Raw genomic sequence first — 26663 nt, 5'->3', positions numbered from 1 at the left:
GCCTGGTTGGTTTTCTGGCTAGCACATAGCTCAATGAACTCTTTGTTTCAGGACAACTTTCATCCTGAAGATTTTTGTTTAAGGACAAGTTCCTTGCTGCAAGATGATTCTACCCATTGACCTCCAGTACTTTCGTTCTGCATTTTTGTTTAAAGATTTTCACATCTGTCAAGAATTTATTTCAGTATAAGTAAATTAGGAATTTGTGAGGGAACTCACTTCTGAGATGCAGTATGGCTCTGTAGCATCCACCAATGCAAGCGACAAATGTCGGAAGCTTTCAGGAGTTTAAGATGGAACTTTATTGGCCAAAGCTTTACCTGCGCAGGGGCGAACTCCCGGGGTGTCCAGAGACATGGTGCCAAAATGGCTGCAGATGAGAGTCACGCCTGGCGCTTACAGCCTGGGGTTTTTATTGGGGTGAGCAAACAAGCAAGCAAGCAAGCAAACAAGCAAGCAAGCAAGCAAATACAGAAGTAGATGTAGCTGTTAGCAATTGGCTATCTTGAGAGAACACACACACATGGCTATGCTCTCTGCTTACTACAATGGATACTTTTCTGCAAAGACAAGGCCATGCAAAGACGAGGTCATGCACAGGCGGTTTATCTCGTTCAGCACTTCTTGTACTTTCTTTACTTTTCTGTCTCCCTTGCTGAGACAGTCTGGTGCCTGCCTCGGGTTCCTCCTGGCTATTTTTATCTAATTCCGGCCTAAGGTAACGGCTCCAGCCACCAAGGCACCTGGGAGATGTTTAATTGCGACCTTTGAACTCTGACTAACTCTCTGCATAGCCTCGTGCTTGGCTGACTGCCAGGAAAACTAAAATTCCACCCAAAGTCCAATACCAGGTTCCCACCAAGGAGGGTTAATAAGTGTATGGGGCGTAAATAACTGCCCGATGTTATCTTTTAACTTAGTGATACTTTGTTTACTTGGAAAGTCTACTACTGCCTGAAGTCTGATTTTGCTATTTAACCTTGCTTTCCCTTTGTATGTAAGTTTCTGCTTTCAAAGCTGTTAGGAATTTGAATAAGGCTCACTTGTCAGTTCTTCAGAATTGACCCTGAATTTAGACTTTTGGGGCTTTCCCTCAACAGGAATCCAGCTTTGTTCTTCTTAATGTTTCATTTCTTATTTGTTATCTTTATCCCCGAATAAATTCCCACATGCTTGTTGCAGCCTAGCCAAGATAATTAGTCTAATAGGATTTTTCACACAAACCTGGGAGGTTAAGAGAAAGATTGGGTTTGGAGAACAAGGTAGTAAATTAATATTAATTTAGTTTCTTGGACCTGTGAGTTTGATATGCCAGAGGAACATAGAAGTAAAGATTTCTTTGAGGCATCGGGAATGGAGAAATCATAGCTTGAGAGAGCATTTAGGTCAAAGCCTAAATGTGGGTGTCGTGAAAATGGGAACAGCTGGGATGGTTGAACCATGTAGTTTACAAAGACAGGAGACTGTGACAAAGAAGAAACAAAACCCTTTGCTTCTTACCCAGGGGGCATCGCACCAACTTAGAGTCAAACACGAAAAATGTATGCATATATCAAGGAAGAAGATTTTGATACCTTAGATCCTAATGAGTTTGGAAATTTAAATACTTTCTATGTAGTTCATCACTCAGTACCAATACAATAGATGACACTACCTCAACCTAGTATCTTGTTCCCCTAATGATGCAAAATGACTGTATTACTATTTTAAAATTGACCTGTAAACAACATACAGTAATACAGACAATGAAATGAAGCGATCTCAATTGTTTTAGCCGGAGAAGTTTTGATAAACATATTTAACCATGTTCCCCACACACCTATCAAGGCATGACACATTTCCATGACCTCTGAAAGTTCACTTATGGCCAACCTCTACCTTTTCTCTAAGGAAAGAGGATTTCTTTCACCGTAGGTTGCTCCAGCCCGCAGAGCAATCAACTGGAGCTGGACCACCTTCCTGGAACAAATGGGTTGGGGGGACAAGAGGCGCGAAGAATGGCAGCAAGACAAAAGATTCTGATCAAGCTGCAAACTTTATTTTTCCGAACTGGGTATATATATATATATATATATATATATATATATATATATATGAGGAGGGAGAGATTAGGTTGCTTGCTATTGGCTAGCTTGAGACAAAGAAGGGCCCGCTTATTGATTACTTGGGTGCAACTGGTACTCGTGGACACCTCACGTGTCTGTAGCTGATTGGCTTGTGGAGCGCACAGGTTCCTGTAATCAACGCAATGTTTTTAGCTGGAAACCAGGTGTAAGGTTCCCAACAGTAGGTTTGTTTCATCTTCTTTAGAATTTCACGTGAATGGAATCATACACTTTTGTGTCCAAAAGTGTATGATTAGCATACTGATCTTGAGATTAATTTATGTAGTTTATTTCTTTGCATAGCTGAGCAACACCCCACAGTATGTATATACCACAATGTGTCTGTCTATTTATCGGCTGAAGGATGCTTGGGTTCTTTCCCCTTTTAGGTTATTTGAATTAAGCTACTATAAATATTCTTGTGCAAGTCTTTAGGGATATATGCTTCTATTTCTCTTGGGTAAGCACCTAGAAATGAAATTACTGGCTCAAGGGGTAGGTGTATATTTAACTTGATCATAAATTGACAAACAGTTTTTCTAAAGTGGCTGCATTATGTTACACTCCCACCAGCAAGGAGTGAGCATTCTACTTGCTCAGAATGCTTATTAGCATATGATGTTATCAGTGTTTTTAATTTTACTATTCAGTTGCAGTGGCCTGCCCAGGAGGGGAGCTAGCCTGTGAATCAGTAAGATAAATGCAATGGCTGAAAGCCTGCCTAGGAGGGGAGCTAGCCGGTTAGTCAACAGGATCAGGGAGAGCAAGTAACTAAGTAACTGAGGAGTAAGAACAAAGACATTTGTATTAACTCCTATCAGCAGTTCCGATTTCTTGCTTCTGAAAGCCGCTTCCTGCTTTCAAGCCAGAAGTAAGGGTCCGAGTGACAGACTGCCCCCTTCACCCTATATAAACCATTACTCCCCACTGATTGGGGCCCAGAATTTGGAGACTGACTCCTTTGGGTCCGCACGTGTGAAAATAAACTTCCACTCCATATACCCGAAAGCGGCTGAGTTGTTTTCTGTAACATTTTGGTTCCAGGAACACTCACTCGGGCTGGCCTTTTTTTTTTTCCGCCTCCAGTGAAGGCACAGGGGAGTGACAGAGGGAGCCCAGTGGCCGAAGGGAAGCGCGCGCCCCAGTGATTTCGGGTCCTGGACACCCTGGGCTCCGTGGAAGTCATCCTCCGGACCAGCAGGCGGGGTACAGACTGGAGCTATCTGAACCCGAGAAGGCACCGATCAGTAAGTGCCTCGGGGACCAGAGCTGGAGATCAGATCCACCCCTTGGGGTGGAAAGAGAGACTGATCACCTCTCAGGCAGGCAATTACCGTAAGTCCTCTGGAGGCCAACTGGCCATCTGGAAGGGGAAATGTATCCCCACCTGGGCAGTCCTACTCAGAAAGGACTGTATAAACTTCTGGATGTTTGTCTGTGTGTTTGTGGGAGTGACTGTGTTTGTGGCTCCACCAGTGAAAAACCTACAGAGCAAGGGTGGGCCCCAACCTGCGGTTCCTCAGTCTGTCACATGGCATAACGGCTGGGAGTTTAACCCAAATTCTATGCGGGCAGCCTTAGCTAAGACAGACCCAAGCTCCCCAAGAGAGGGGAGGCCAGGCGGGCGAAATGAAACCCCCTTCCCTTCGTTTGTCTGCGTTGTTCTGGGAGGATCACCCTGGGCGGGGGACCTTCCACTGTGTTAGACTGCATGCTGCAAAACTCTGACTGATTCTGGGGCCAGGAACCGAGCATAGATGCCGGTCAGTGAGAGGTCTTTTGCACCTCTGAGGAGCCAACATTTGGAGTAGGCTAGCCACCTGAAGGAACACTGAACTTAGGTATAATTAGGACAGTCCACGTCATAGTAATGGGCAAGCCAGGACACCCCGATCAGTATGTTTATATAGACCGCTGGCAGGAATTAGTGCAGGACATGCTGTCAGGGTGCAGGTCAGAAGCCTGAGACAGTGGGAAAGGCTGGCGGTAGGAGAAAAGTAGCACAATCCAGTGTTTTAGTCGACCGGTCAAGAGGAATACGCTGCCCGCATTTTCAAAGGAGAGCCAGAGGAAGAGCCGCCTATCAGTCTACCTCCCCTACATGCTCTGGAAACTCTCGGCCAGACCCGGGGAAGCAAAGACCCTCATCTGCGACCAAGATTCCGACTCCTGCCGGTTTCTGGCAGCAGAGTAGAGACCCCTTTCAAAGGGGTGGGCCTCTCTAAAATATGCCCCAGTGTAACAGAGCAGTGAGGCAGCAGGCAGTGACCCCCCCCCCCCGCCCTCCCTCCCCGCTGGAGGGACAGGAGGTGGCCGAGGCCCACATGGCCCCCTGCACCTGGGCCTGCTAAACCTCCCAGGAGCAGGGAGCCACCAGATTGCCTAAGAAAGGAAATAGACCAGTGCGCCTACTGCAGAGAGAAGAGGTACTAGAAAAGAGTGCACCAAAGAGGAAAAAGAAAAAAGCCCGCTGGCAGGCGACAAAGACCAGGGTTACAAGCACCTACAGTCCTCAGGTTAGCTGGCTTAGACCCAGACCAGACTGCCACAGGGCTTCAAAAACTCTCCCGCTCCCCTCGGAGAGGCTCTGGCCAGAGATCTAAAATCATTTACCAAGAAGGAGACTGACCCAGTGTTATCGGTGTGTAGATAACCTCCTTTCAGCCGCACCAACCTGAGACCGGTGCTGGGAGGGCCCTTGCCAGCTGTTTGAACTGCTAACCAAGACAGGGTGCTGGGTGTCCATGAAGAAGGGGCGCAGGTCGGGGCAGGGTGGGCACACTGCGTGCTGACCCCAGAGCTCGGGGAAAGTAGAGCGCAAGAACCAGACTCTCAAGGAAACTCTAACAAAGTTCCACCAGGAGATTGGACTGCCTTAGACTGACTTGCTGCCGTTGGCACTACTTAGAGTCAGGAATGCCCCTAACCCTTCAGGCTACACCCCGTGTAAGTTAGTCTTTGGGAGACCTCCTCCCATCCTTAGAATAGACAATGGGGGACCACAGAGAGCGGGAACTCCGGTGGTGACGCTGCCTTCTAGGGAATGAGACCCACTACAGCCTTTCCTGCCCTGCAAGTGGGAGAAGTCTCCACCATAGATTTGCAGCCTCTGCAAGTAGGCTCTGCTCACCTGCTGAACCAGTGGTTGGCAGAGGCTTCCTTGACTCCCAAAAACGGAGCCGCAGGGCCCCCACCTTCAGAGGTGGATGAGACCTCTGCCCCACCTCCACTGGTGACCACAGCCTCAGTAAACCACCCCAATGGGTGGAAGGTGGCTTTGTGGTGCCTCCACACCCACAGGTGGAAGGGGCCTTGGGGGCTTCCAGGGTTCCTGAAACTGGAGTCCTGGGACCTTTGCAGGTGGGCAGAACCAGAGTCGGGGTACTGCCATTGTAGGTAAAATGGATGAGCCACGTGAGTGCCCCACCTGGAGGACAGAGCATGCCCGGGCGTTGCCTTCTTGGACCTGGATAAGGCTTCTCTTTAGATTATAGGCTGTATGCTGCTGCTGTGTGGGCACTGCAGCAGTCAGGTTCTCTGTGTAACTGGTTCTAACAGTAATGGCTCTGGTTTTGAAGGCCATGAACTGAGGTCCAAGAGTGACCATCTGATTTATAGGGTATTTGCAAGGTCTAAGCTTCAGAAAGGTGCAGAATGTCCCCATGAATCTAGGGACTGTTAGTGGAAGGTACCTGTAGTGCTAGGGACTTTTAGCTGACACACACTGAGTTTAACTACTGAGTTTAAGTATAGTCCTTCCCAGTGCGGGAAAAGAACCAAGATTAAAAGAGAATGATGGTTAAATCTAGATGAGTAGAAAAATGTATAAAGGATATGAAAGTTGTAAACCTAGAGTAAAGGAAACCTCAACTACTTGTTTTCTGGTTTTGTGGGAAAAGAGTAAATTTCTCTGCCACTGGTTGTTTCTGATCAGAAGCCCTGTGTACCTGAAGACCTAGAAAAGGTCACTGCAGCCGGTTGGAGAGGATGCCTTTGCCACCCAGGACCCAGGAAGGGTCATTTGGGGCTGATAAGTATTTCAGCCTGAGGCAGAGCAGCATGTCTCTGACACAAGACCGGGCCTGAAGGAGCATGTCTCTGCCTCTACCTGTGTACTGTTTCAGAACTCTGTGTTTCAGGTTTTGCTCTGTATCTACTCTGAGAAAGAAAACTGAGGATTCCAGAAAAGTTTGAAACTTCATACTCTGTAAGAAAATGAACAATAGAAAGTATAAGATTTGTAAATAAGGAAGTATATGAAAGGCTGTAAAAGTTTTTTGGATGTTGCTGAAGGTCTGTGGAAAGCTGTGCACATAGAAGAGGGTGTGTAAAAGGTTATAGAAGTTTGTGAAAATTTTGGAGAGAAATTATGTGGGGTTAGTAATGGAAGGTATAAGGCACAGAGATGCAATATTAGTGGGTATCAGGAGGAAAAGGATTTTCCATCACACTTTGTATTCTTCTCCCTACCTGATCCCTCCAGAATTTGGCATTCTAAAGGAATGAATAATAACGTAAGGTTTCTTTGCATAAAGCCAATAAGACCAGTCATTAATAGTGATTTTGTTAACCAGGACTTTGACTGGAATGTCACACCTGAAGGAGGCATGTATGGGTTCTGGTCGTTACCAGAAAGCCCTGAGGAACCGGGATTGACCTGTGAAGCTAGCGAAAGCCCACGAGAAAAGCCTGGTACTTTGGTTGGTTGTGCGGTTCATGCCCGTCTTTCCAGGGAAGGAACGAGGGTTGCTTTCCTAAAAGATGGCTAAAAAGAAACATGTAGGCACAATGGAGGCTCAAGGACTTGAGCAAAACAACTGGTACAGGCAAAGCCAGATGGCAGGTGTGTGGGTCTGCTTCTGTGCCCCGAGGGGCAGACTGAGAAGTCAATCTGAAGGTTCCGTGTGTGAGTTCCAGAGAAGTGGACTTAAGGATCGTAAGTGGTCCAGGCTGCTCTTAGTGTGTTTATGAAAACAAAGAGTCAAAATCAAAAGTGGGACCCAAAGTAGTCCCTGTAAATAACAGTGAGGGTGATCTTAGGGAGAAAAATTATAATTCAAGGAAAATCACAATGCTCAGTATTACACATCAGAATGGCGCAGCTAACTGTCTTGAAAGTTTGTTTTCATTAAAGAGTTGAAACCAGGTTTGTAATATCACCGAAGATGTACAATTTACAGGTGCAAAGGACCTGTCAAATTGCCACTGTTAAATGTCATTGCAGGAAGGACCTTGCAATGGAATGTCTTTCCAAAAGACAGTCTCATAGGCACAGTGACTGGTTTAGAGATTGTTGTGTGAATTAACCTGTGTGTTCTTCTGTTTTCATAGGACGTATGCCTATGACCTGCCTATGCCTTTGGATGATTAGTTACAATATAGGCCTCACTTAAGGAGCACATCTTTGTCATCACCCCCTGAGACTCAACAGTTTGATTGAACTAAGTAGTTAAGTTGATAAAGGATTGGGGCAGTCTGTGGGCTTCACTTTAGAACTGATTTTCCCTTTTCTGTCTTGATAGCTTGGACAGAAAGGGCTCAGAAATCTAAAAGGAGAGAAATCCTAATGTATTCATTCCCCTTAGCCCGAGTAAAGTACAGTGAGCCACAAGAGTCTGGGATAGGCGTAGCATGCCTTGTACACCTTCCTCCAGATAAGCCATTCTTTACTGAAGTCCCTGCCTTTGTCATTTAATAGTTATAATTTAATTGTACTTCCAATTTCTTGCCTAATCTGTCACCTCCAGAATACAACCTGACCAGGATGCCAACGGTTCAGTAATGCCAGCCTTTGGATGCCAAGCCTGCGACTTCCTGGTGACAGGCAACTGACCAGGACCCTGTAAGGTCCTTCCCCTTGCAGGAAGGACTCCCTCCATGCTGCACCCCCCCCTTTCAGGGTACCCCTGACCCAAGGGTAGGTAGGATGTACATGTCCAGCCAGAATTAGTTACAAGAAGATGAGACTTTCGTCCATTGTCCTGTATATAATTCCAAAAGGGAAAGAAACCTCATTAATACTCTGAATCCAGGGAAAGGGGGGGGACCTGTACTTTCCTAGGAGACGAATATCGCTACTATGTAAATCAGTGAGGGATCATAGCTAAGAAAGTTAAAAAATCAGAGAGACTATAAACCGCCACACCAAAGAAACAGAATGTTAGAATTAGAGAAATTGAGGAATAAATCCTCAAGCCTGGCTCCAGTAGCTTTTTCCCTTTCTAGGACCCCTAATTATTATCTTCTTAGGTTTAAGCTTCGGTCTCTGTACCCTGCGGATCATAGTCCAGAACTTAGAAGCAACAGTTACCTGCAGGGCAACTGCCAGGATCCTGTCCCTCCAGTGATACCGTTATCAGATATTACAACAGCCCCCTGGCATACAAGAATAACCATAAAGGGGTGCTAGAGCAGTCAACAGCACTGTCAAGCATCAAAAGGGGGGAATGTAGTGGCCTGCCCAGGAGGGGAGCTAGCCGGTCAGTCAACAGGATCAGGGAGAGCAAGTAATCTAAGTAACTGAGGAGTAAGAACAAAGAAACTTGTATTAACTCCTATCGGCAGTTCCGATTTCTTGCTTCTGAAAGCCGCTTCCTGCTTTCAAGCCAGAAGTAAGGGTCCGAGTGACAGACTGCCCCTCTCACCCTATATAAGCCATTACTCCCCACTGATTGGGGCCCAGAATTTAGAGACTGACTCCTCTGGGTCCACACACGTGAAAATAAACTTACACTCCGTACACCCGAAAGCGGTTGAGTTGTTTTCTGTAACACTGTTAGTTAGCCATTCAATGGTATCTCAATATTATTGTGATTTACATTTCCCTGGTTGTGGGGGAGCTTTGCCCTTGAGTCCCCAGTCTGCTGTGGATGAGAATAAGTCTACCAAGACGTGATCTGCATGGGGAGGAAAGGTGGCCTATCTCTCCAAGGAGAAGGGTCAGAAACCAATTCCTCTGTGGGCTTTTACTGGGTTTAATTTGCATAGAAATACAGGGTGTATCCGTAAAGCTCATCAATCATTGTCAGGAAGAAATGATTAAAGAATAGATAACATGCAAAGTGCTCTGAGGGGTTTTTCTGAGTTAGGGTCAGATAACAAAAGGACCATAAAATTTTGGAGAACAGAGTCACTTCATGCTTGGACACATATCATTTAAATTGAGGGTATTAACAAAGTAGGTTTCGTAGGATTTTAAGCATTCTTTCTTAGGCCTGATCACCCCAGGGAACCCACCCTTTCTAGAACAGGGCTGCACCTACCTGCTGCATTATTTCAGACTTAAGGCATTGTTTCAGGCTTAAGTCAGGCAAAGGAAAGTAAGGCAGCCAAAGAGATTAGGAGACTTCTTGCAGACAGAATGAGTACTCGGGCTATGTCAAAGCTGAGGGCTTAGGGTCCATCACCCCCTTTTTCTATAGTCCCCCTAGTCCTTCCTCGAGGGCCCCTTCATGACCGTGCCTGTCTTAGGTCATCTCCCTCTTGAAAAATCTTACCCATCATTGGCTAACCAGTCATCTGCTCAGGGCCAAGCAGGGTGAAGTAAAGGCAGGCAGAGGCGGTGCCCTTACAAGGAAGATAAGCTTCTCTTCTTAATGGTTTATGGTCTCAAGGTCTTTCTACTCAGCCTTAGCCGGGAGGGGTTAGTTTCTAAAATCAGGCAGGGCCATTCCCAACACCCTGATATTGAGCATCTTTCTGTTACTGATGCTTGGAGTATTATACTTAAGAACAAAATATGGTGTTGTTAGGTAGTTCTATTTACTTGTAGCATGTAAAGGAGACAGGGGATTCACCTCGAAAGCTCTATCTCACCAAAGGGAGGCTTAGCCATTGTTTATATATGCTGTTTAGTTCATTACATATTTTTTCAATAGTTTATTTATTTTTAGAAAGAGGGGAAGAGAGGGTGAAAAGGAAGCATCACTGGGGGGTTGCCTGTGGAGTACCCTGCCATTCAGGCATGTGCCCTGACTGGGAATTGAACCAGCACCCCTTTGGTTGGCAGGCTGGTGCTCAATCCAGTGAGCCACACCAGCCAGGGCTGGTTAATTACATATTGACCTCTTTGGAGCTGGCCAAACCTATTGGGTTTGGTTCTGGAACAGCACATCTGGTTACAGCTGAGTCTGCCACATACCGTGCTACCTTTTAACCTTCGGCAAGAATAGCATTTAGTAAGAACCACCCAGACCTTGAGGCCCTTGTGCTGTGTGACATTTTTATATGATTATTATTAGCCATGCTGTGTCTTTACTTTGTGAAGTATCTGTTCAAAACTTGTGTCCATTTTTAAAATGATTTTTAAAAAGTTATTGAATTGTAGGAGCTCTTGATATAGTCTGAATATAAGTCTTTGGCAGTTGTTGATGTCAAGACCATTTTCCCAGTCCGTGTTTTTCTTATTCGTCTTTAAAAATACTATCTTTTGATGAATAGCACTTCTAAATTATTGTAAATTCTTCATTACTCATAGACTGCATGCCACAGAGAGCTCGCTTTGGGCTCCGTGCTCTAAGTGGGTAGTGTATAAAAGTTTAAGTGATCTTTTTAGGTCTATCCGAATGGCAGTTTTCTTGTTAAATTGTTAGAGAGCCATAATCCAAAGCAGTGGTTCAAAATATTGAGCACATTTATTATCCTTGAAATAGTTAAAAATAAGCTCACTGGGCTTCGCTCTTTCAGAATGATTGTCTCATTTGTTCCCTGGTGCAGGCAGGTTTAGGAATTTCATTACTGATTTAGAAGTTCTTAATTCCTGGACAAATTTAAGGTGCTACCCACATACCATTTTCTCAGAGGGCAGGATGATGTGAATGGAAATGACCTGCTGCATTTTAATTCCTGCTTGCTGTTACCACATGCCTTTTACTGACCTTTCGAATAGGTAATTTAAAAGTACTGGGGAAAAGCACTGGAAAACTTCGCCAAATAGATTCTGTCCTAACGAGGCATAACTGAATAAAATATTTCAGAACAGGAATCCGCTGATTGGTCTGCATGCTTTCCAAACGCTGGCTCTTGCTTCTTCTTCTGCAAAAGAAAATTGCAACAAGTCTTTACAGAAAGGTTTTGTTGTGCTGTTTTCTTTTAAAAATAAGTCAGTTCTGCCAATGGTTTTGCTAATGCACCCTCATTAGCTTGGCAATTAAACAGGAAACTTCTCATTGGGTATTTTCACGACTGCCACGGGGAATCAGCTGCCAGTTTACTGCAACGTTAAAAGCTGCACGAGACTCTGGGATTGGCATCAAAATGCTAATTTAAAAGGTCGAGCGCAGCTGAGGGGCTCACGTTTTCCCAGCCTGTGCTCTCTGCCAGAAGAACAAAGACTCAGCCAGAGGAGGCAGAGGCTGAAACTCATCCCAAATCTGTTTTCCTGACATCGTTTTGGAACCATGCCCGAAATGCCGGAGAATATGGAGGAGGTAAGAGCTAGCGGCTCAGGAAATGAAGCATTCTGGAGTTAGTTTCTGTAGGTGATTCCGGTGAACATCTGCAAAAAGCAAAAGTGAATGGGGGGGTCATTCATTTCTTTAAAACATGTAACTTTGGGACATGAAAGAATAAACCAACTTTAATTATTGACCCTGTATGGAGAACTCACCTAAGTCTCATTAATTGAAGAAAAAAAAAAAAAGATGTAGAAAAGAACAGCGGTTTCATTTTCCAGACTAATGCAATGATATAGGTGAAGATTCTGTATGAATGAGGGTTTTATCTATAGTGTGTGCTCCAGTCTTTGTCTTGGTGTAAATTGGATCTGCTAACATAAACTTTTATTTCTAGGTTGCTCTCTTTAAATTTATAGATTTAGCCACAGCACGGATACAAATGGTGTCTACATAATGTTGGCGTTTCTATTCACACAGAAACTGTCGTCTTTAAAGAGAATGATTAAAAACCATGCTCACAGATATACCTCTAGAACTATATATACCGAATTTTTACCTGCATCAAACCAAATCCTCAACTGCAGTTAACTTTATGTTCCTCACTCTAGACAACGCTTCTCTGAGTCCAAATGCTAATTACACGTGCTTTTCCTTAAATCTTCTCATTGAATACTTTTTTTCCCCAAAGATTAGACTGCATCACAGTGCAACAAAAGACTTTTAAAAAATTCCAGTTAAAAGAGGATCTCGAAACTTCTTCCCCACCCTCCTTTTCTTTGTTGTCTGAAGATCTGGCAGTTTTAGAGGTAGTGTTCTCAAGGACTCGCTAAACCACAGAATCCTCTTGGTGAAAACAAACCGCAAAGTGAGGGCCTCAGGCTCTCTTTCAATACTGGTCGGAAGACATAACATTAGCACAAATAAGGCAAGAGTTTTTGTAGGGGTTGAATAGGAAGGAAAGTCACGGGACTTTTGAAAAAACTGCTTAGGCTCTAAAGCAAAAAGGATTTTGAAAATAAGGTCTTTTTAGAAAGGTCCAAGCAGCAGTCAGGTTTGTGAGCGACTTTTGGGTTTTGGCATTCTGTGTCTGGACGAGTACACTAAGACTGTCCCATGAGACAGACACTTGGCGAACCCTACAGGGTCTGTACTCTTTTTGGTTTTGTTTCCTTTTTTTAAAAAATTTTATTTCACAGGAAAAATCGTGATACAGGTGGTTCAGCATTATTCGTTCCCCTTGGTTCCTTCCTTGTGCAAGTTTTGATCTTACTTTTTAGCATCCCAGAACGACAAATGGACTCTTGAAGTTGTGATGACTCAGATGTCAACTCTTTTTTCTTCTCTTTTTCTAAAGCTCTTAAAATACAGTCGTAATACTCTAGAGATACAGTCTATGGCGCTTTCTCTTTCTGGCCTTGTAGCCCATGATTTTAAAATGTTTTATTCCACTTTATATATTACATGCCTGGTTGGTCTTTTTCAACTTCCAGGCAACCCAATCCCTAGTCTAGGAATAAGAAAAAAAGAAGAAAAGCACAAAAAAATTAACGACTCCCCAATCCCGCAAACAAAAGCATGTTCACTACTTGACGCCAAGGCCTTTGTTTTCTATATCCCTTTAAGAGTTGGCGCGTGGGCTGAGAGCTTATTCTATTGTGCCCGCCCCCTTTCTGGGGCCAAGGCGCAGCTCCGCCAATCAATGGGCGCGGCCTTGGCGGCGGAAGCCGGAAGTGGTGAGCGGAGCTACCGAACCCCGGGCTGGCTGGTCGAGGGCGTTGGAGCTGCGGCTCACCGCGGTCAGTCGTGAGGTGGAGGAAGTGGTGGCTCACTGCTGTGGCAAAGCGAAGACGGCGACATGGTGGGGCGGGAGAAGGAGCTCACCATCCACTTTGTTCCGGGGGACTGCCGTGTGGTCGAGGTGAAGGAGTCGTCGCGGGGTCTCGTGAGAATCGGGGTGCAGAGGATTGGATTTCTAGGCGCATCTTAGCGCCACCTTCTGAGCCCCGAGAGGCCTTGGCGGTGCCATCGAGTTTGTTTACGTTCGCTCACACCCTTTTAGTGTTTTCCAGGCTCTGCTGCGGGAAATGAGTACATCGTTTCTCTTTTGAGGCTCCCCTCCCGGGAAGGAAGAGGGGTTTGGGGAGCTAGCTCGGTTTTGATTCTATCTTAATTTCGTTTGCAGCTGTTGTCCCCCCCTCGATTTTATCCATCTGTATCTTAGGAAGAAGGGGAGAGGTCGCTTTTCAGAAATAACAGCATTGGGGATTACTGAAGTCTTAATTTATACAGAACTCGATGTTGCGCCTTCGCGACTAGGAGATGGGTTTTTATCCCAGTTTACAGATGAGAAAATTGAGGCCTAGAGGGCAAGTCCTTCGTCCTAGTTCATTAAGTGCGTTTAGACCCAGGATCCAAATACAGGTCTGTTTGGGGCTTAGAACTGCTGCGGAGGTTGCATAAGGAAGGCTTTTACTGGGTCCGCGCACCCGCCCCCCCCCCCCCCCTTATTCCGGGCTTCCCAGCATTCTTTCGTCCCCAGAACGTACCAAGCTCTGGGGATAAGAAGACTGGAAATGCCCGGATCAGTATGTCTTACTGACGATACAAGAGAGGTTAGAGGAGTTGGCATTGATCGATAATGTAAGATTTTAATGCCTCCGAAATGGAGTTTGTTTAGTGTTTTCACATTACTTTGGGGTTTGGGGGAGGGGTAAAGTGAGGATAGATGGACCGTTTAAACCTCTGTACTGTTCCTGTGTACCCCAGGTAGCGCTGAGTTGCCTGTTGTTACCTAGTGTTCGTTTATGTTTACGTATCTTCGTATGTGTATGTAGAAAGACTTTTCACAGTAGGAGTTCAGTAGAGTAATGAAAATGGGTTTTCCTTCCCTAAAAATGGCACAACCAAAAAAGCTTGGGACATATTTGCTGTTCTCAAACCCTGTTCAAACTCACTCATGAGAATGAGGACTGATTTACAGTTTGTGTTAGAGAAGCAGACCAGTGGTTTTCTGTTCGTAATACTGGCCTGACAGGAGTTAGACCAAGGTCACCTAAGTAGTCAGGGGACCTTTAAAAAGTTTCTTAAAGTTCAGGAGTGTTTCTTGAAAGATCTTCCTGGAGGGTAAATCATGAGAGGATCAATTAAAGACATGAATGTGAAACTTCACTAAGTTTAAGACGTTATAAAAATTGCAAAGTATTATCATACTTAACCACTCCCCTGCTGGGAACTGGCTCGCAACACCCCCCCCCCCCCCAATTGAACTGTGATCCTTTGATCTGTAGGCCCGAGTTCAATCCACTGAGCTACACCACCCAGGGCTGTTTTGGGTCATTCTTAAAGAGCTATTTATCTTTTTTACCTCTGCAGTTTGATACTATTTGATGAGATAGCGTAATAAAAGTGCTAGTTCTACGTTTATGTATGTTTAATTTTTCTTTGTAAACCTGGTTATTTGATGTTACTGAATTGTGTCCATCTAAGAATTTATTCGGGAAGAAAAATATGTTGAGAGTAAACTTAAAGGGATGGGTGATAATATAATTTGTCACAAAGTAACAAAATTTGAAAAGTAGACTTTCCAGGCACACGAAACATTTCCAGCTCTTGACTGTGGTTCCTGAACGGGACAGCGTTTTAGGCCTCCCTTCTGAGTCTTTCCGTGTGTCTGGTCATGCCGGTGTCTTCCAGGGGTAATAGAAGTCCTTATAGAGGAACAGTCCAAAGTAACTTTCAGAGGAGTATGTCTTTTAAAAAGAAAGAAAATCAAAATATTGTGTTCTCAGATGCTTTAGGTAGACTTCTGTTTATATATAGAAACTCAAAAATAGAAGTTATTTTTTATTGCCTTTTTTTAGAGTGGTTCATATTTTATTTCCCAACAAATAAGCTTACAATCCAAATGGAAAAATCTTCTTTTGGCCCCTATACTGGTGACAGAGAGTGCTCATTTTGTCTCTGGAGCGACTGCGTGAAAAGAGTAAATGTGACTTAATATGCTTAATATGGAAAATGTTAGAATTGTAGGAATGTAAAGCTGGAAGAATCTCAGTCCTTGTCCTAATGTCTCTCGTGTTACCAATGAGTTAGATCGGTAGAGATGGACTAAGTCCTCAGTGGCACAGTTCTTGGCAGAGCAGATAAAATTTAATAATTGTGACACCACACACAAGTTCAAAGGATCGAAATAAAACTCAGAATGCGTTTTGGCTGGACCTTGGAAGCAAGAGGACCCAAGTTCTGGTCTTAACCTTTTTCCCATTTATTGTGGGCAAAACCTTTTACAAAATACCTCATTTCATAGAGGTATTTTCTTGCCAAAATTTAAAGAACATATTTTGCTGGCCGAAATTCTTATCTTCATAGCTCGGTTGACGTCAAGCTAAGTTTCGCAACAGAAAGCCTAGAGGAATTTTTCATTCCATTTGTAAAACGTCTTGAAGCGGGTTGACCTAAAGAAAAAAATACCTTTAAATTTTACCTTTATACTGTCTCACACCTTTTTTTTCCAGGCTTTTCCTTTGATAGAAATACTCAATTTTGGTGGCCTTTTCTTTTTTTAAAAATGTATAGTCTGCTAAGTTATTCAGCTGAACTAAGGGCTAAGCAAAAGTCTGTATGAATAGTTTTCACAACTCAGCTTTAGGTGATTACAACAACACTTTGAAATAACAAGTTTCAAGATGGTAAAACTTAATAAAACTTGTTTTTTAATAGTAAATGATGACAGAATAATTTAGGATTTTGAGAGGAAACTCTGTCTTGGTTTTATTTCCTAAGTAGTGGTTTCTTTCATTTTAATATGTAAGGAATCTTTTTCTTTTTCACAGTTGTGACATACCAGTTTAGAATATTTTAGTTATTCCTTCTCTCTTATCCTCCATAGCTGTAATTATTAGTTTAGCTGGCCTGTGAAGATTTACAGAGTTTTAATTCAGAAACATTTATCAGTTTGGTTAAACTTAGAAAGAATATTAGTGCCATAAGGATTAAATTTACTTTTCCTTCATATAAATTCCTATGAAATGTGAATTCTCTTCACTTGGACCTATCAAAATATAAATCAGTGAGTTTTGAAAGAAAACTTGGCATTAAAAACTAGAAACCAAAAATGTAAACTTACAAACATGGTGGAATATAGCTCAAATATTTAATCAGAGCACAAAATAAGAATAAACTTAATTGTGAATTTTATAAACTGAAGAATGTAATTAAAGTTGCTGTTTGTCACTTATTTGGACATCATAATTATAAACAGGAAATCAGTCTTTATGACTTGCTAATTTTTTGCAGTATCATCTTAGGGTTTTTTTGTTTGTTTTTTTGTTTTTTTTTTTTGTTTTTTTGGGGGGGCAGGTTTTTGTGCCTTGGGTAAGATTGTTAAAACTTAAGAGATGTAGTTATCATTGCAGTTTCATTTTTGTTCTAGCTTAAAAAGTTGGCTAATAGATATGGGACATGAAGAAAACTACTTAGACTTAAAGTATTCAGCGAATGATGATGTTGACTAATTCTGTTGAGAGAATATTTTTCAAGTACATAATTCTTTTTCTTCCCCCTTAACCTTTTTAGGAGGAAGTGAACCTCCCCAGTAGGCGGGTTCTGGTCACTGGTGCCACTGGGCTTCTCGGCAGAGCTGTATACAAAGAATTCCAGCAGAATAATTGGCACACCGTTGGCTGTGGTTTTAGACGAGCAAGACCCAAATTTGAACATGTTAACCTGTTGGATTCTGATGCCGTGCATCACATCCTTTACGATTTTCAGGTATGGTGCGGTCTGCTTACTTTAACATGTCAGCTGAATTAAGAACCATCTGGGTGATATAGAAAATGTTTCTTCTCTCAAGGAAGTCGCTGTTTTTAGGCTTTAACCTCATGCATGACAATAGAGAGAACACTTTTGTTTTCTTTAGCTTTGCAGAGTGTAGGCAGTCCTTAATGATTACCTGCAGACATAGGTTGACAAAAGACAGGGTATGAAGCACTTTAAAAAGTTTGTGTTTCTGTAGTATTCTTCTAAATATCACGTTCTGTGCAGCTATTTTAAAAATATTATCTGTAAACCTTACAACACTGCAACATAGACAATTTTTTCGTTTTAGAGACAATAAAGGCTCAGAGAGGTTAAATGACCTACGTAAGATTACAGGAAAAATTAGCATTTGTTCACCTCTAATCAGATTGAGAGTTTAAGTTTTTCTAAAAATAGGGACCAAGTGACACCAGCGTCAAAATCTTTTGGGAAACGTGGTCCTAGGCCGCCTCCTCAGAGATTTTAATTCAGTGAGTTGGTCATGGGACCCAGGACTCTGCATTTCATGAGCACCCCGGATTGTGCACATTGAAATTGGAAACCAGTTAAGATTGTGCTTTCTCGGTCGTTGAGGAGGAGATTTGGTGTGTGGGTAGGGTAGTCCTGCTGGTCTGGGGTCTCCCCAAATCTTAGCACTGGTCAGTTCCTCTTGGAAGCAGGTGCCCCCTCTCTGCCAAGGACCCCGTCCATTCCTCTCTCTTGACATCTGTCAACTGATACTGAAACAGTTCCACTACATACCTGTCTTTTCCACCGAGTCAGTGAAATCCCTGTTCCTTACACAGTGCTTAGCATATAGGTGGTATACTCCATGTTCATCTGGAAATATAATTTTCATAATAGTTGATTTTATTTCAATGAATGGCCTGAGATATTTGAATATATGAATTTGATTTGCAGTTGATATTCCTCCTCAATAGATTTATTAATATATAGGTCATATTAATCACACAAATGAGAGCTCTTTTTTCCTATGAAGCTTATTTTGGTTTAGAAATACAGTTGTTGACACAGGTTTGTCTGGTTTTGCCTGAGGATTACTAAATTGCTCTTTTCAGATCCTGCATCTATTTTTAAGGAAGTTTGAATCTTGAAAAAGGGAGGCGTGACAAAGCACGATGCTTGTTTAGTTGAAAGAATGTTGACTCAGCTTTTTTTTTCTGTGAATTAATTTGCTGTTGGAAGGCTGTAGTTCGTTTATTTTATTTTTTTTGTGTTAAAAATCAATGCTTAACTTCCAGCCCCATGTGATAGTACACTGTGCAGCAGAGAGAAGGCCCGATGTCGTGGAGAATCAGCCCGACGCTGCTGCTCAGCTGAACGTGGATGCCTCTGGGAATTTAGCAAAGGAAGCAGGTGATGGCAGATTTCACGAAATACTAAATGGTTGCTAAGTTTGTAAAAGATTAAAGTTTTGTAGATTGCTTGTAAGAGATTTATTTCTGTGTATGATGCATGAACCGTTACGAAATCCGATGAAAAGTAAATGTCATGTATTGATTTAATAGGTTGCTGTTGTTTCTTTTTTCGTAGCTGCGATTGGAGCATTTCTGATCTATATCAGCTCGGATTATGTATTCGATGGAACAAACCCTCCATACAGAGAGGAAGACATACCATGCCCCCTGAACCTATATGGGAAAACAAAATTAGAAGGAGAAAAGGCCGTCCTGGAGAACAATTTAGGTGAGACAACAGTCTTTTGCTTTGAGGGTTCCTTTTTGTTTATGGGGTGTGTGTGTGTTCAGTTAAACAAAAATTAAAGAACAAAACCATGAGAGAAATTAGCAAATATAAAAAGAAAAATTTAGAATTTTAGAAGTCTTGCATTTGTGAATCCGTCTAGATAGTTCCCAGTGTTATTGCATATGTAAATATCATTTATAGAAAATGAATTATATAGTACAAATGTTTGTGATCAAATCTCAAAAAATAGGTCACTATCATTTCTCTTAGATTGGGGTATTCTGATTTTTGTGTGATTTTTCTTTTCTCCGTTGCATATTTGTATTTCCATGTATATATACACATATGTGCTGATTATAAAAGGTACATATATACCCTCCTGGGAAAAAATTGTTTTAAATTTAACATTGTAAAGAGTGTAAGTTCTCTTACAATGCTACCTCAGACAGAAGCACCAAATGTGGTTATGTACAGAAGCACTTTCTATTAATGGTTTAAAGTAATTGCATGTTACTTTGTAGTCTGTGTCCCTTCCCATCCGCCCCCTCCCCCCCCCAAATTGCAGTTCAGTACAAATGGAAACATCACTTGGATGTCACTTTCCTATCAATGGCTGCATAGTACTCAGTTCGGCGACCCCCTCACTAAACTGCTTTCCTTGCACTGTGCGATGTCCGTGACAAACATCCCCTAGTGTAGGCACTGCAGTACCCATTTCATTTTTCAGGGGGTTTTGTTTTGTGAATTATCATGTAGAAATTACTTTCTAATATATATCTGTAATGATTGTCCAGTAAGTTACAGTGTTTAATTTTCATTTAAAGTGTCAATTATCTAGCCTGTTTTAACCCCTCTTTAGGGACCAATGTAAAATCTAAATAGCTCATAATTCTTTAATCAGTGGTTTCAAGAGTTACGTGGTTGAATATTCACATATCCTTTATATAGATTTCACCTACTGTTAATATTTTGCCAGGTGTATTTTGTACATACAGTTTGTTTCTCTGTACTCATGAAGAATTAGTAGAATTTTTCTCAAAGTGCTGTGTATCTTCTGACAAGGATGTTCTTTGTATAATTATAGTGCAGTTATCACACTGAGGAAATTAAACATTACTATAATATAATTTACACTCTGTAGGAATTTTCCCAACTGTCCTAATAACGTTCTATATTGCATTTTATTCTTTTAATCTAGGATCCAGTCAAGGATCACTAATTGCATTTAGTTGTCATAATCAGTTTTATTTTTAATGACCATAATAATGAAAAAATTACATGTCAAAATAACCCAAACGAGAGAACATTTAAAAACATTTAGGATCACATTTGTTAAATGGGCATTGCAGGTGAGCTCTGTCATTTTGGTCTGTTGCGAGTATTTTACGACATTGTTTCAATCCACATGCTTTCGTCTTACATCAAGACTTCCGCACCAGTCTGCTCGAGGGTATTGACCTACTTTGCTTCATCTGTTAGGGGCTGCTGTTTTGAGAATCCCGGTTCTGTATGGAGAAGTTGAAAAGCTTGAAGAAAGTGCTGTGACCGTCATGTTTGATAAAGTGCAGTTCAGCAACAAGTCCGCCAACATGGACCACTGGCAGCAGAGGTTCCCCACGCACGTCAAAGACGTGGCCACCGTGTGCCGTCAGCTGGCCGAGAAGAGGATGCTGGTGAGGCTCTGGGGGGAAGATTTTCTGTTTTATGTCTTCGTGAAAATCCTGATAATGAGCGAAAGTTAAAGAGCTTTATTCTTATTTTAAATCACTTGATCATTTTCAGTGAACAGTTTACATTTAGATCTATTTTTGTACTGGTTTCAGGTATACAAGGTAGTGGTTAGGAAATCGTGTACTTTACAAAGTATTTCCAGTACCCAGCTGGCACCATACATAGTTATTACAGTATTTGACTGTATTTCCTATGCTGTACTTTGTAACGTGCTCTTTTAAAATTATAAGGAGACCAAACAAAAATAATCTACAGACAATAGGCTGTATCTATGAGTAATAAAAATATCCTTCCCTTGTATTACTTTCTCAACTATTACAGGCTCTGTCTGTCATTTCTTTTACTGGAAACTTGTATTTTTCTGGTGACTGCCTAGTGACGTCTTCTTTTTTTTTTTTAATCCTCACCTGAGGATGTATTTATGATTCTAGAGAGAAAGGAAGGGAAGGAGATAGAGAAACATCAGTGTGAGAAACATTGATTGGTTGTCTCCGTACATGCACTGAACAGGTATTGAACTTTCGACCTAGGCGTGTGCCCTGGCAGGGAATGGAATCTGCAGACTCCGGGTGCACAGGGTGATGCTCCGTCCAGTCAGCATTCTAATGTCTTTTAAGAAGTTGCTGTATTTTAAGATCTGTGCAATAATCTAAGAAGAATCTACATAGGAATTTATAATTTCAGCCACTTTAAAAAATACTTTTTTTTTAAGGTATTTGAATAGTTAATTTTAAACTTTTGAGAATGTTGGAGCTAAACAGACTGTCCATAAAAACATAAGGCTGATTTATTTTAGAATATACTAACAGTATGATTATAGTTTTTAATACATAAAACTTATATGTATCTTAAATATGTATTATGACAGTATTTAAGGATGTTATGACTAATTAGCTCATCTTGAGAAAATGGTTTTATTAAGTTTTCAGTTTCTGAGGATAATTAAATACTCATTAAATTGGGCTGTGCGTCCAGAAAACTCTGTAATCACCCTGGCTGGTGTGGCTCACTTGGTGGGGCATCATTTGTAAACCAAGAAGTCATGCGTTCGATTCCCAGTCAGGGCACATATCTAGGTTGCAGTTTCAGTCCCTGGTCAGGGTGTGTGTGAGAGGGAACTGATCAGTGTTTGTCTCTCATACTGAAGTCTGTGTGTCTGTCTCTCCCTCCCCCCAACCCTTTCCCCCTCTCAAAACCAAGCATGTCCTCAGGTGAGGATTGAAAAACATCTAATCATTTTGGAATTCCTGCTAAAGAAAAGAGTCATTTACTTACTTATTTATAATTCTGAAGGCTAAATTCTAGAAATTGCTTTTTATGTTAGCTGGGAATATTTATAGGGGTTTGATTTTAAATGTCTTGTGGAGAGCATTTTAGAAAAGAGATGCATTTTAATTGCAGGACCTTTAAATTACCTTATCAAACCTACCACTCCACTCAACTCAAAAAGTTGAAGCTGTTTTGAATTTTTGTGTCCTTGTCAGGATCCATCAATTAAGGGAACTTTTCACTGGTCCGGCAACGAACAGATGACGAAGTATGAAATGGCCTGTGCGATCGCAGACGCCTTCAACCTCCCCATCAGTCACTTACGACCGGTAAGGACGTGGCGTTCAGAACCTCCCTTTCCCGGAGTCCAGAGCCGGCACTGTAGTGTGTATTGTTGGTCACATTTCCTTGTCACCTGGGAAGTGGTGGTGACTTGATTTTCCAGTATTAATCACAGTGACCTTCACTTGTATGTTACAGTTTATAGTGTTACTTTTCTCTACATTGTTAAGTATAAAGAAGTCCATCAGTATAGGTGATGTTTATGGAAAAAGTATTGTCTTGATTGTGGCAGCCTTTTTAAAATAAAATTTTTTCAGGGATCAAATCAGGTATCTCGCACTGGGGGCAAAATGAGGTACAGAATATAAAAACCTCAGTGTGTAGCCTTTCACTTACTTTTAATTTTTTGTGTTTATTTGTCCTTACAGATAACTGACAGTCCTGTCCTAGGAGCACAGCGTCCAAGAAACGCTCAGCTCGACTGCTCCAAGTTGGAGACCTTGGGCATTGGCCAGAGAACGCCATTTCGAATTGGGATCAAAGAATCACTGTGGCCTTTCCTCATCGATAAGAGATGGAGGCAGACGGTCTTTCACTAGTGTGTGTGTTGTCTTTTTTTTTTAAATGATAGTATGTGTCACTTTTTAAAGAAAAAAAGGAAATAGTTTTGTATGAGTGCTCTTTAATTGTGACTTATGATCTTTCAGGTAAATGATGTTCTTGCACTAGTGAAATTATGTAAGGAAACCAAGGTCAATAATGCCTTGTTTGAAGTAATGATGTTTGTTTTATTCTTTCCCCATTTTGTTTGTTCTGGCTCGAATTGCTGTTTGAGTGTAGTCAGTGACGATCCTCCAGTGTATGAGAGCCAGGGTGGGACGGATGTGCTGCAGACTTCTTTGCGGAGGGAGGGAGGGAGGGAAATGCATCCTGCATCCCTCTATCCTCCAGTTTCAGGACGGTTGCAACTTGGACCCTTTTCTGTTTTAAAGTGTTAACATTGTGTAAAAATCATTGTTGTTCATTGTTTGCTTCGCTTGAGCCCAGATCCAAATGTTTGAAGACAGAAACTTTATTTTTGCAACTTAAGTACAGTTTTTATGCTTGAGATATTTCCACACGTTATGTTTATCGGAACTCCTGCCGCTCGATGCCTCCTGCTTTTGTAGCAGCGTGTGGTGAACATGTGCGCAAGTGTGTGTCTGTGATTTTTAAATATATATGAAACTGTCCTTTTCACTCCATGTCACTGGTATTTCATACGTGTGGTTATGCTACTATTAATGGGCCTTGTAAGTCTTTTGACCGTTCACAAATAATAAATATGCACTGTCGGCATGGTAATGCTTAGTTTTCTTGTATTTACTTTTTTAAATGTAAGAACCAGTCATCTAAACTGTTACTTCACTGCTTTCATTTTTTAAAATTAACGTTTTTACCATGTAATAATCAGATGCATACAGGAGAATGTAGTTACTATATTGAGACATAACACAGAAAGGGAACAGGATGAACCTGACACTTGACCTAGAATGTTTCAGACAGTGTGTCTGCTTGTGTCATTTGGTGGTTTTTTTGTTTTTTGTTTTTAACTAAAGTGTAATCTTGTCACATATTCACACAGTGTTCCCTCTGACAGTGGCGGAATATCTGAATTACTGCCTGTACCCAGTAATACTCAGGTGACCTTATTCCTTCAACCTTTCTGGTCCTTAGGAAGGAACTGGAAAAGGGAGACGGCTTACATGATTCCGCTTCTCTTCGGAGGTCAGTGCGGATGCTGGTTTCAGATTTTTCTGATTTTACTTTCCCTAGATTATGATCTTATACCCTCTTTGGACAGAAAGTCCTAATTGACCTAGAATTGGGGGCTTGGAGAAGATCAGATTTGGGTGATTTGGTTAAAGCTGCAGTTCCCAAACCACACTATGTTTTATAAATAGGGAAGTATTAACCGCTCACTTCCGGGGCCCTACCCTGGACCCCCAGAAATAGAATTTCTGGAGTCGATGCTTACTAGTTTAGGTTTAAAAGTTGCCAGGGATTTCTGAGGTAGCCAGCCTGGCTCATATATTTGAAACATATTCTGGGTTGGTTTGTCACTTCATGTCCTCCACCATTCAAATTTTCAAAGTTAAAACCTTTCTCATCCTTCCCTAGCCACCGACTTTTCCACCTGAGGAAGAAAGTGACGCGGGTCAGACCGTGGTACGTGTGTCCAGATGCGCTCTGCATGTGCGAGACAGCCTCACAGCACGCGTGTGCGTGTGGGATCCCTTGGCTTACACGAGCAGCGTGGTGCTCCTTTTTTTATACTCTTCTCTCGTTTAAATGCCTTGGGATTTGTTTGTATTAGAAAGCCCATGTTACTTTTATAATTCATTTTGAAGTTTCAGCGTTACAGAAAAATTGCCACAGTGGCACAGAGAATGCCTATATTCCTCTTCTGGATTTCCCAGTTGTCAACATGGAACCACGTTTGTCATTTTCTTTCTCTTAGGATATGCACACTCACTAGGGTCCGTGTTCTCTTCCGAACCATTCCACAGTGTGTGGCGGCCATGATGCCAAACTGCCCGCTTTATAGTATAGAAGTGTATTGTGTTTTCGAAAAATAAGAATGCACTTCCACATGGCCCTGTGTCATAACGATCGAAACCAGGAAGTTACCATCCTTGATACAAACAATTATCCAATCCACAGACCCTGTTCACACTTCATCAGCCAGCCCAGGGATGTCGTTCAGAAGTCTGTCCAGTGTCACGTGTGGTGGTTGTCAGTCATCACGATCTAGCTTCAGTCCGGAGCAGTTCCTCAGTCTCTCTCGATCTTGGCAGTTTTGACATCTCTGCATAAGACACCGTAAATTCACACCGATACCTTTAATTCTGGTCTTGCTCCCCAGGGTTTAGTTTAGCTTCCCTGTTTCCATATTTGCAGCTGCTTTACTCATTTGTTCACATCATCGATAAATGTCATTCTTCAGTTAACACCAGGTGCCCCCTCCTCCCCTCACCACCCTGGGCCATGGCTCTTATGTCAGTGACTGGGGGCCAAATCCTGTCATTAGCAGCAAACAGTATATAGGTGAGTTGAGAGAATGTTCTGACTTGAAAGGCAGTGTTTGGTATAGTGAAAAAAATCCAGTCTGGATTTGAACGTGATTCAACCACTTCCTCTTAGCAAGTTGTGTTGTTCTTTGAGTCTCAGGTTTTTAGGGTCACGTGGGAGGAATACCACCTGTCTCACCAGTCTGCTGTGCAAATGCCTGATGCACAGATAACTAGCAAGTGTAGCATTGCTCTTACCAAGTGCTTGTGGGTGGGTCTTCAGGGCGGTGTTTTACCTGGTACACAATAGAGATTCCATAATTAGTGATGGAGAGAGCCATTGCTAGACCCAAGTTTGTCTTTGATATTATGTTGTTATATACGTAAGTGTGTGCAGTTCATCCAGTAGAGACCTGGGCCCCCAGACCAGGGTAAGTGATTTGGGATCCCTGTGTTAAAGTCCCCACGCAGTTCACAGGCCCTGTGATCAGCACTCAGCTCTCACGTCCACGTACTCCTCCTGTTTTCACTGCCGTACCTTCATCCTCGTCCTGACATGTCACCCACCCGCGCCTTCCAATCCAGAAATAATGGTAGTCTCCCCAAAGGATAGAAGTCCAGTAATCTGGCGGTTTGGGGAGGGGTCCCGGGAATCTAATGTCCCGTATTCTTTCCCTTCCCTTTCATCCAAGACTCAGAAGTGTATGGCCTGAGCCTTTTCAGGATTTTCGGAGTAAATTACTTTGGTTCTCAATGTTTCTAACCCACTGGTCACAGTTCAGCCCGTGGAGGTTGGTTAGCTTGTTTATCATCAGTGGCCTTTTCTTTCCGGCTTCCCAGATTTTTACTGTGGTCTTCTTTCCAGTTCTCTCTATTCATGTTATTTTATGCCTTTTTATTTTCTTCTTTTAAAAAATATATTTTTCACTGGAGTTTTAGGAGAAAATGATATTTACATTTTACCCACCATCTTAAAATGGAACTTCTTTCTTACATGGGTTTTTATAGGCTTGGATCGTGAATCTCTATCTGACTCAGTTTATGAGCTGAACACTGTTCCCTTTTGTTGAACATCTTCCTTAGTGGTTTTTGTAATCTGGCCAAGGTGAATTGCTGTTCTTTGCCATTATGCCTTTAGGAAAACTAGCTAACCAAAATCCGTGTCTTAGATGAGGTCATCATTTAATACAAATGAAGTACCGAATTAACCATTTTATTTTTGTCTATTAATACAGCCTGGATTTCATCTGGAAAAAGTGACACGGTTATTAGGCGTGATTCCTTCTCTTGTCGAGTGTCTTTTAGTTAACAAGGTTTAAATATTTCTA

The 26663-nt window shown here is 42.2% G+C and overlaps 1 protein-coding gene across 2 annotated transcripts; it reads left to right on the top strand.

Moving 5' to 3' along the window:
• Positions 1-11186: 11186 nt before the first annotated feature.
• On the top strand, positions 11187-23629 carry MAT2B (methionine adenosyltransferase 2B). Of its 2 annotated transcripts, none has more exons than XM_037167954.2 (7): positions 11187-11533; positions 17075-17269; positions 18559-18673; positions 18851-19003; positions 20483-20676; positions 22219-22332; positions 22714-23629. In XM_037167954.2, exons 1-7 carry the CDS (start codon positions 11504-11506, stop codon positions 22882-22884), a joined length of 972 nt encoding a protein of 323 aa, XP_037023849.1. In that variant the 5' UTR covers positions 11187-11503; the 3' UTR covers positions 22885-23629. The 2 variants fall into 2 exon arrangements, with proteins under 2 accessions (XP_037023849.1, XP_037023847.1); XM_037167952.2 differs by lacking the exon at positions 11187-11533 and adding an exon at positions 13232-13418.
• Positions 23630-26663: the final 3034 nt, after the last annotated feature.

The sequence above is a fragment of the Artibeus jamaicensis genome, unplaced genomic scaffold (genome assembly GCF_021234435.1).
Source record: "Artibeus jamaicensis isolate MK-2021 breed Jamaican fruit bat unplaced genomic scaffold, CSHL_Jam_final contig_432, whole genome shotgun sequence".
NCBI classification, from domain to species: Eukaryota; Metazoa; Chordata; class Mammalia; order Chiroptera; family Phyllostomidae; genus Artibeus; species Artibeus jamaicensis.
Note: the sequence above shows the minus strand (reverse complement) of the source record. Positions and strands in the feature narration are given on the sequence as shown.

Excerpts from the sequence above, each read along its gene's own strand:
- MAT2B (XM_037167952.2), top strand. The coding sequence starts at position 13,356 with ATGGTGGGGCGGGAGAAGGAGCTCACCATCCACTTTGTTCCGGGGGAC. Across the intron at positions 17,270-18,558 it reads ACATCCTTTACGATTTTCAG|CCCCATGTGATAGTACACTG; the intron begins GTATGGTGCGGT and ends CTTAACTTCCAG. Across the intron at positions 19,004-20,482 it reads CGTCCTGGAGAACAATTTAG|GGGCTGCTGTTTTGAGAATC; the intron begins GTGAGACAACAG and ends TTCATCTGTTAG.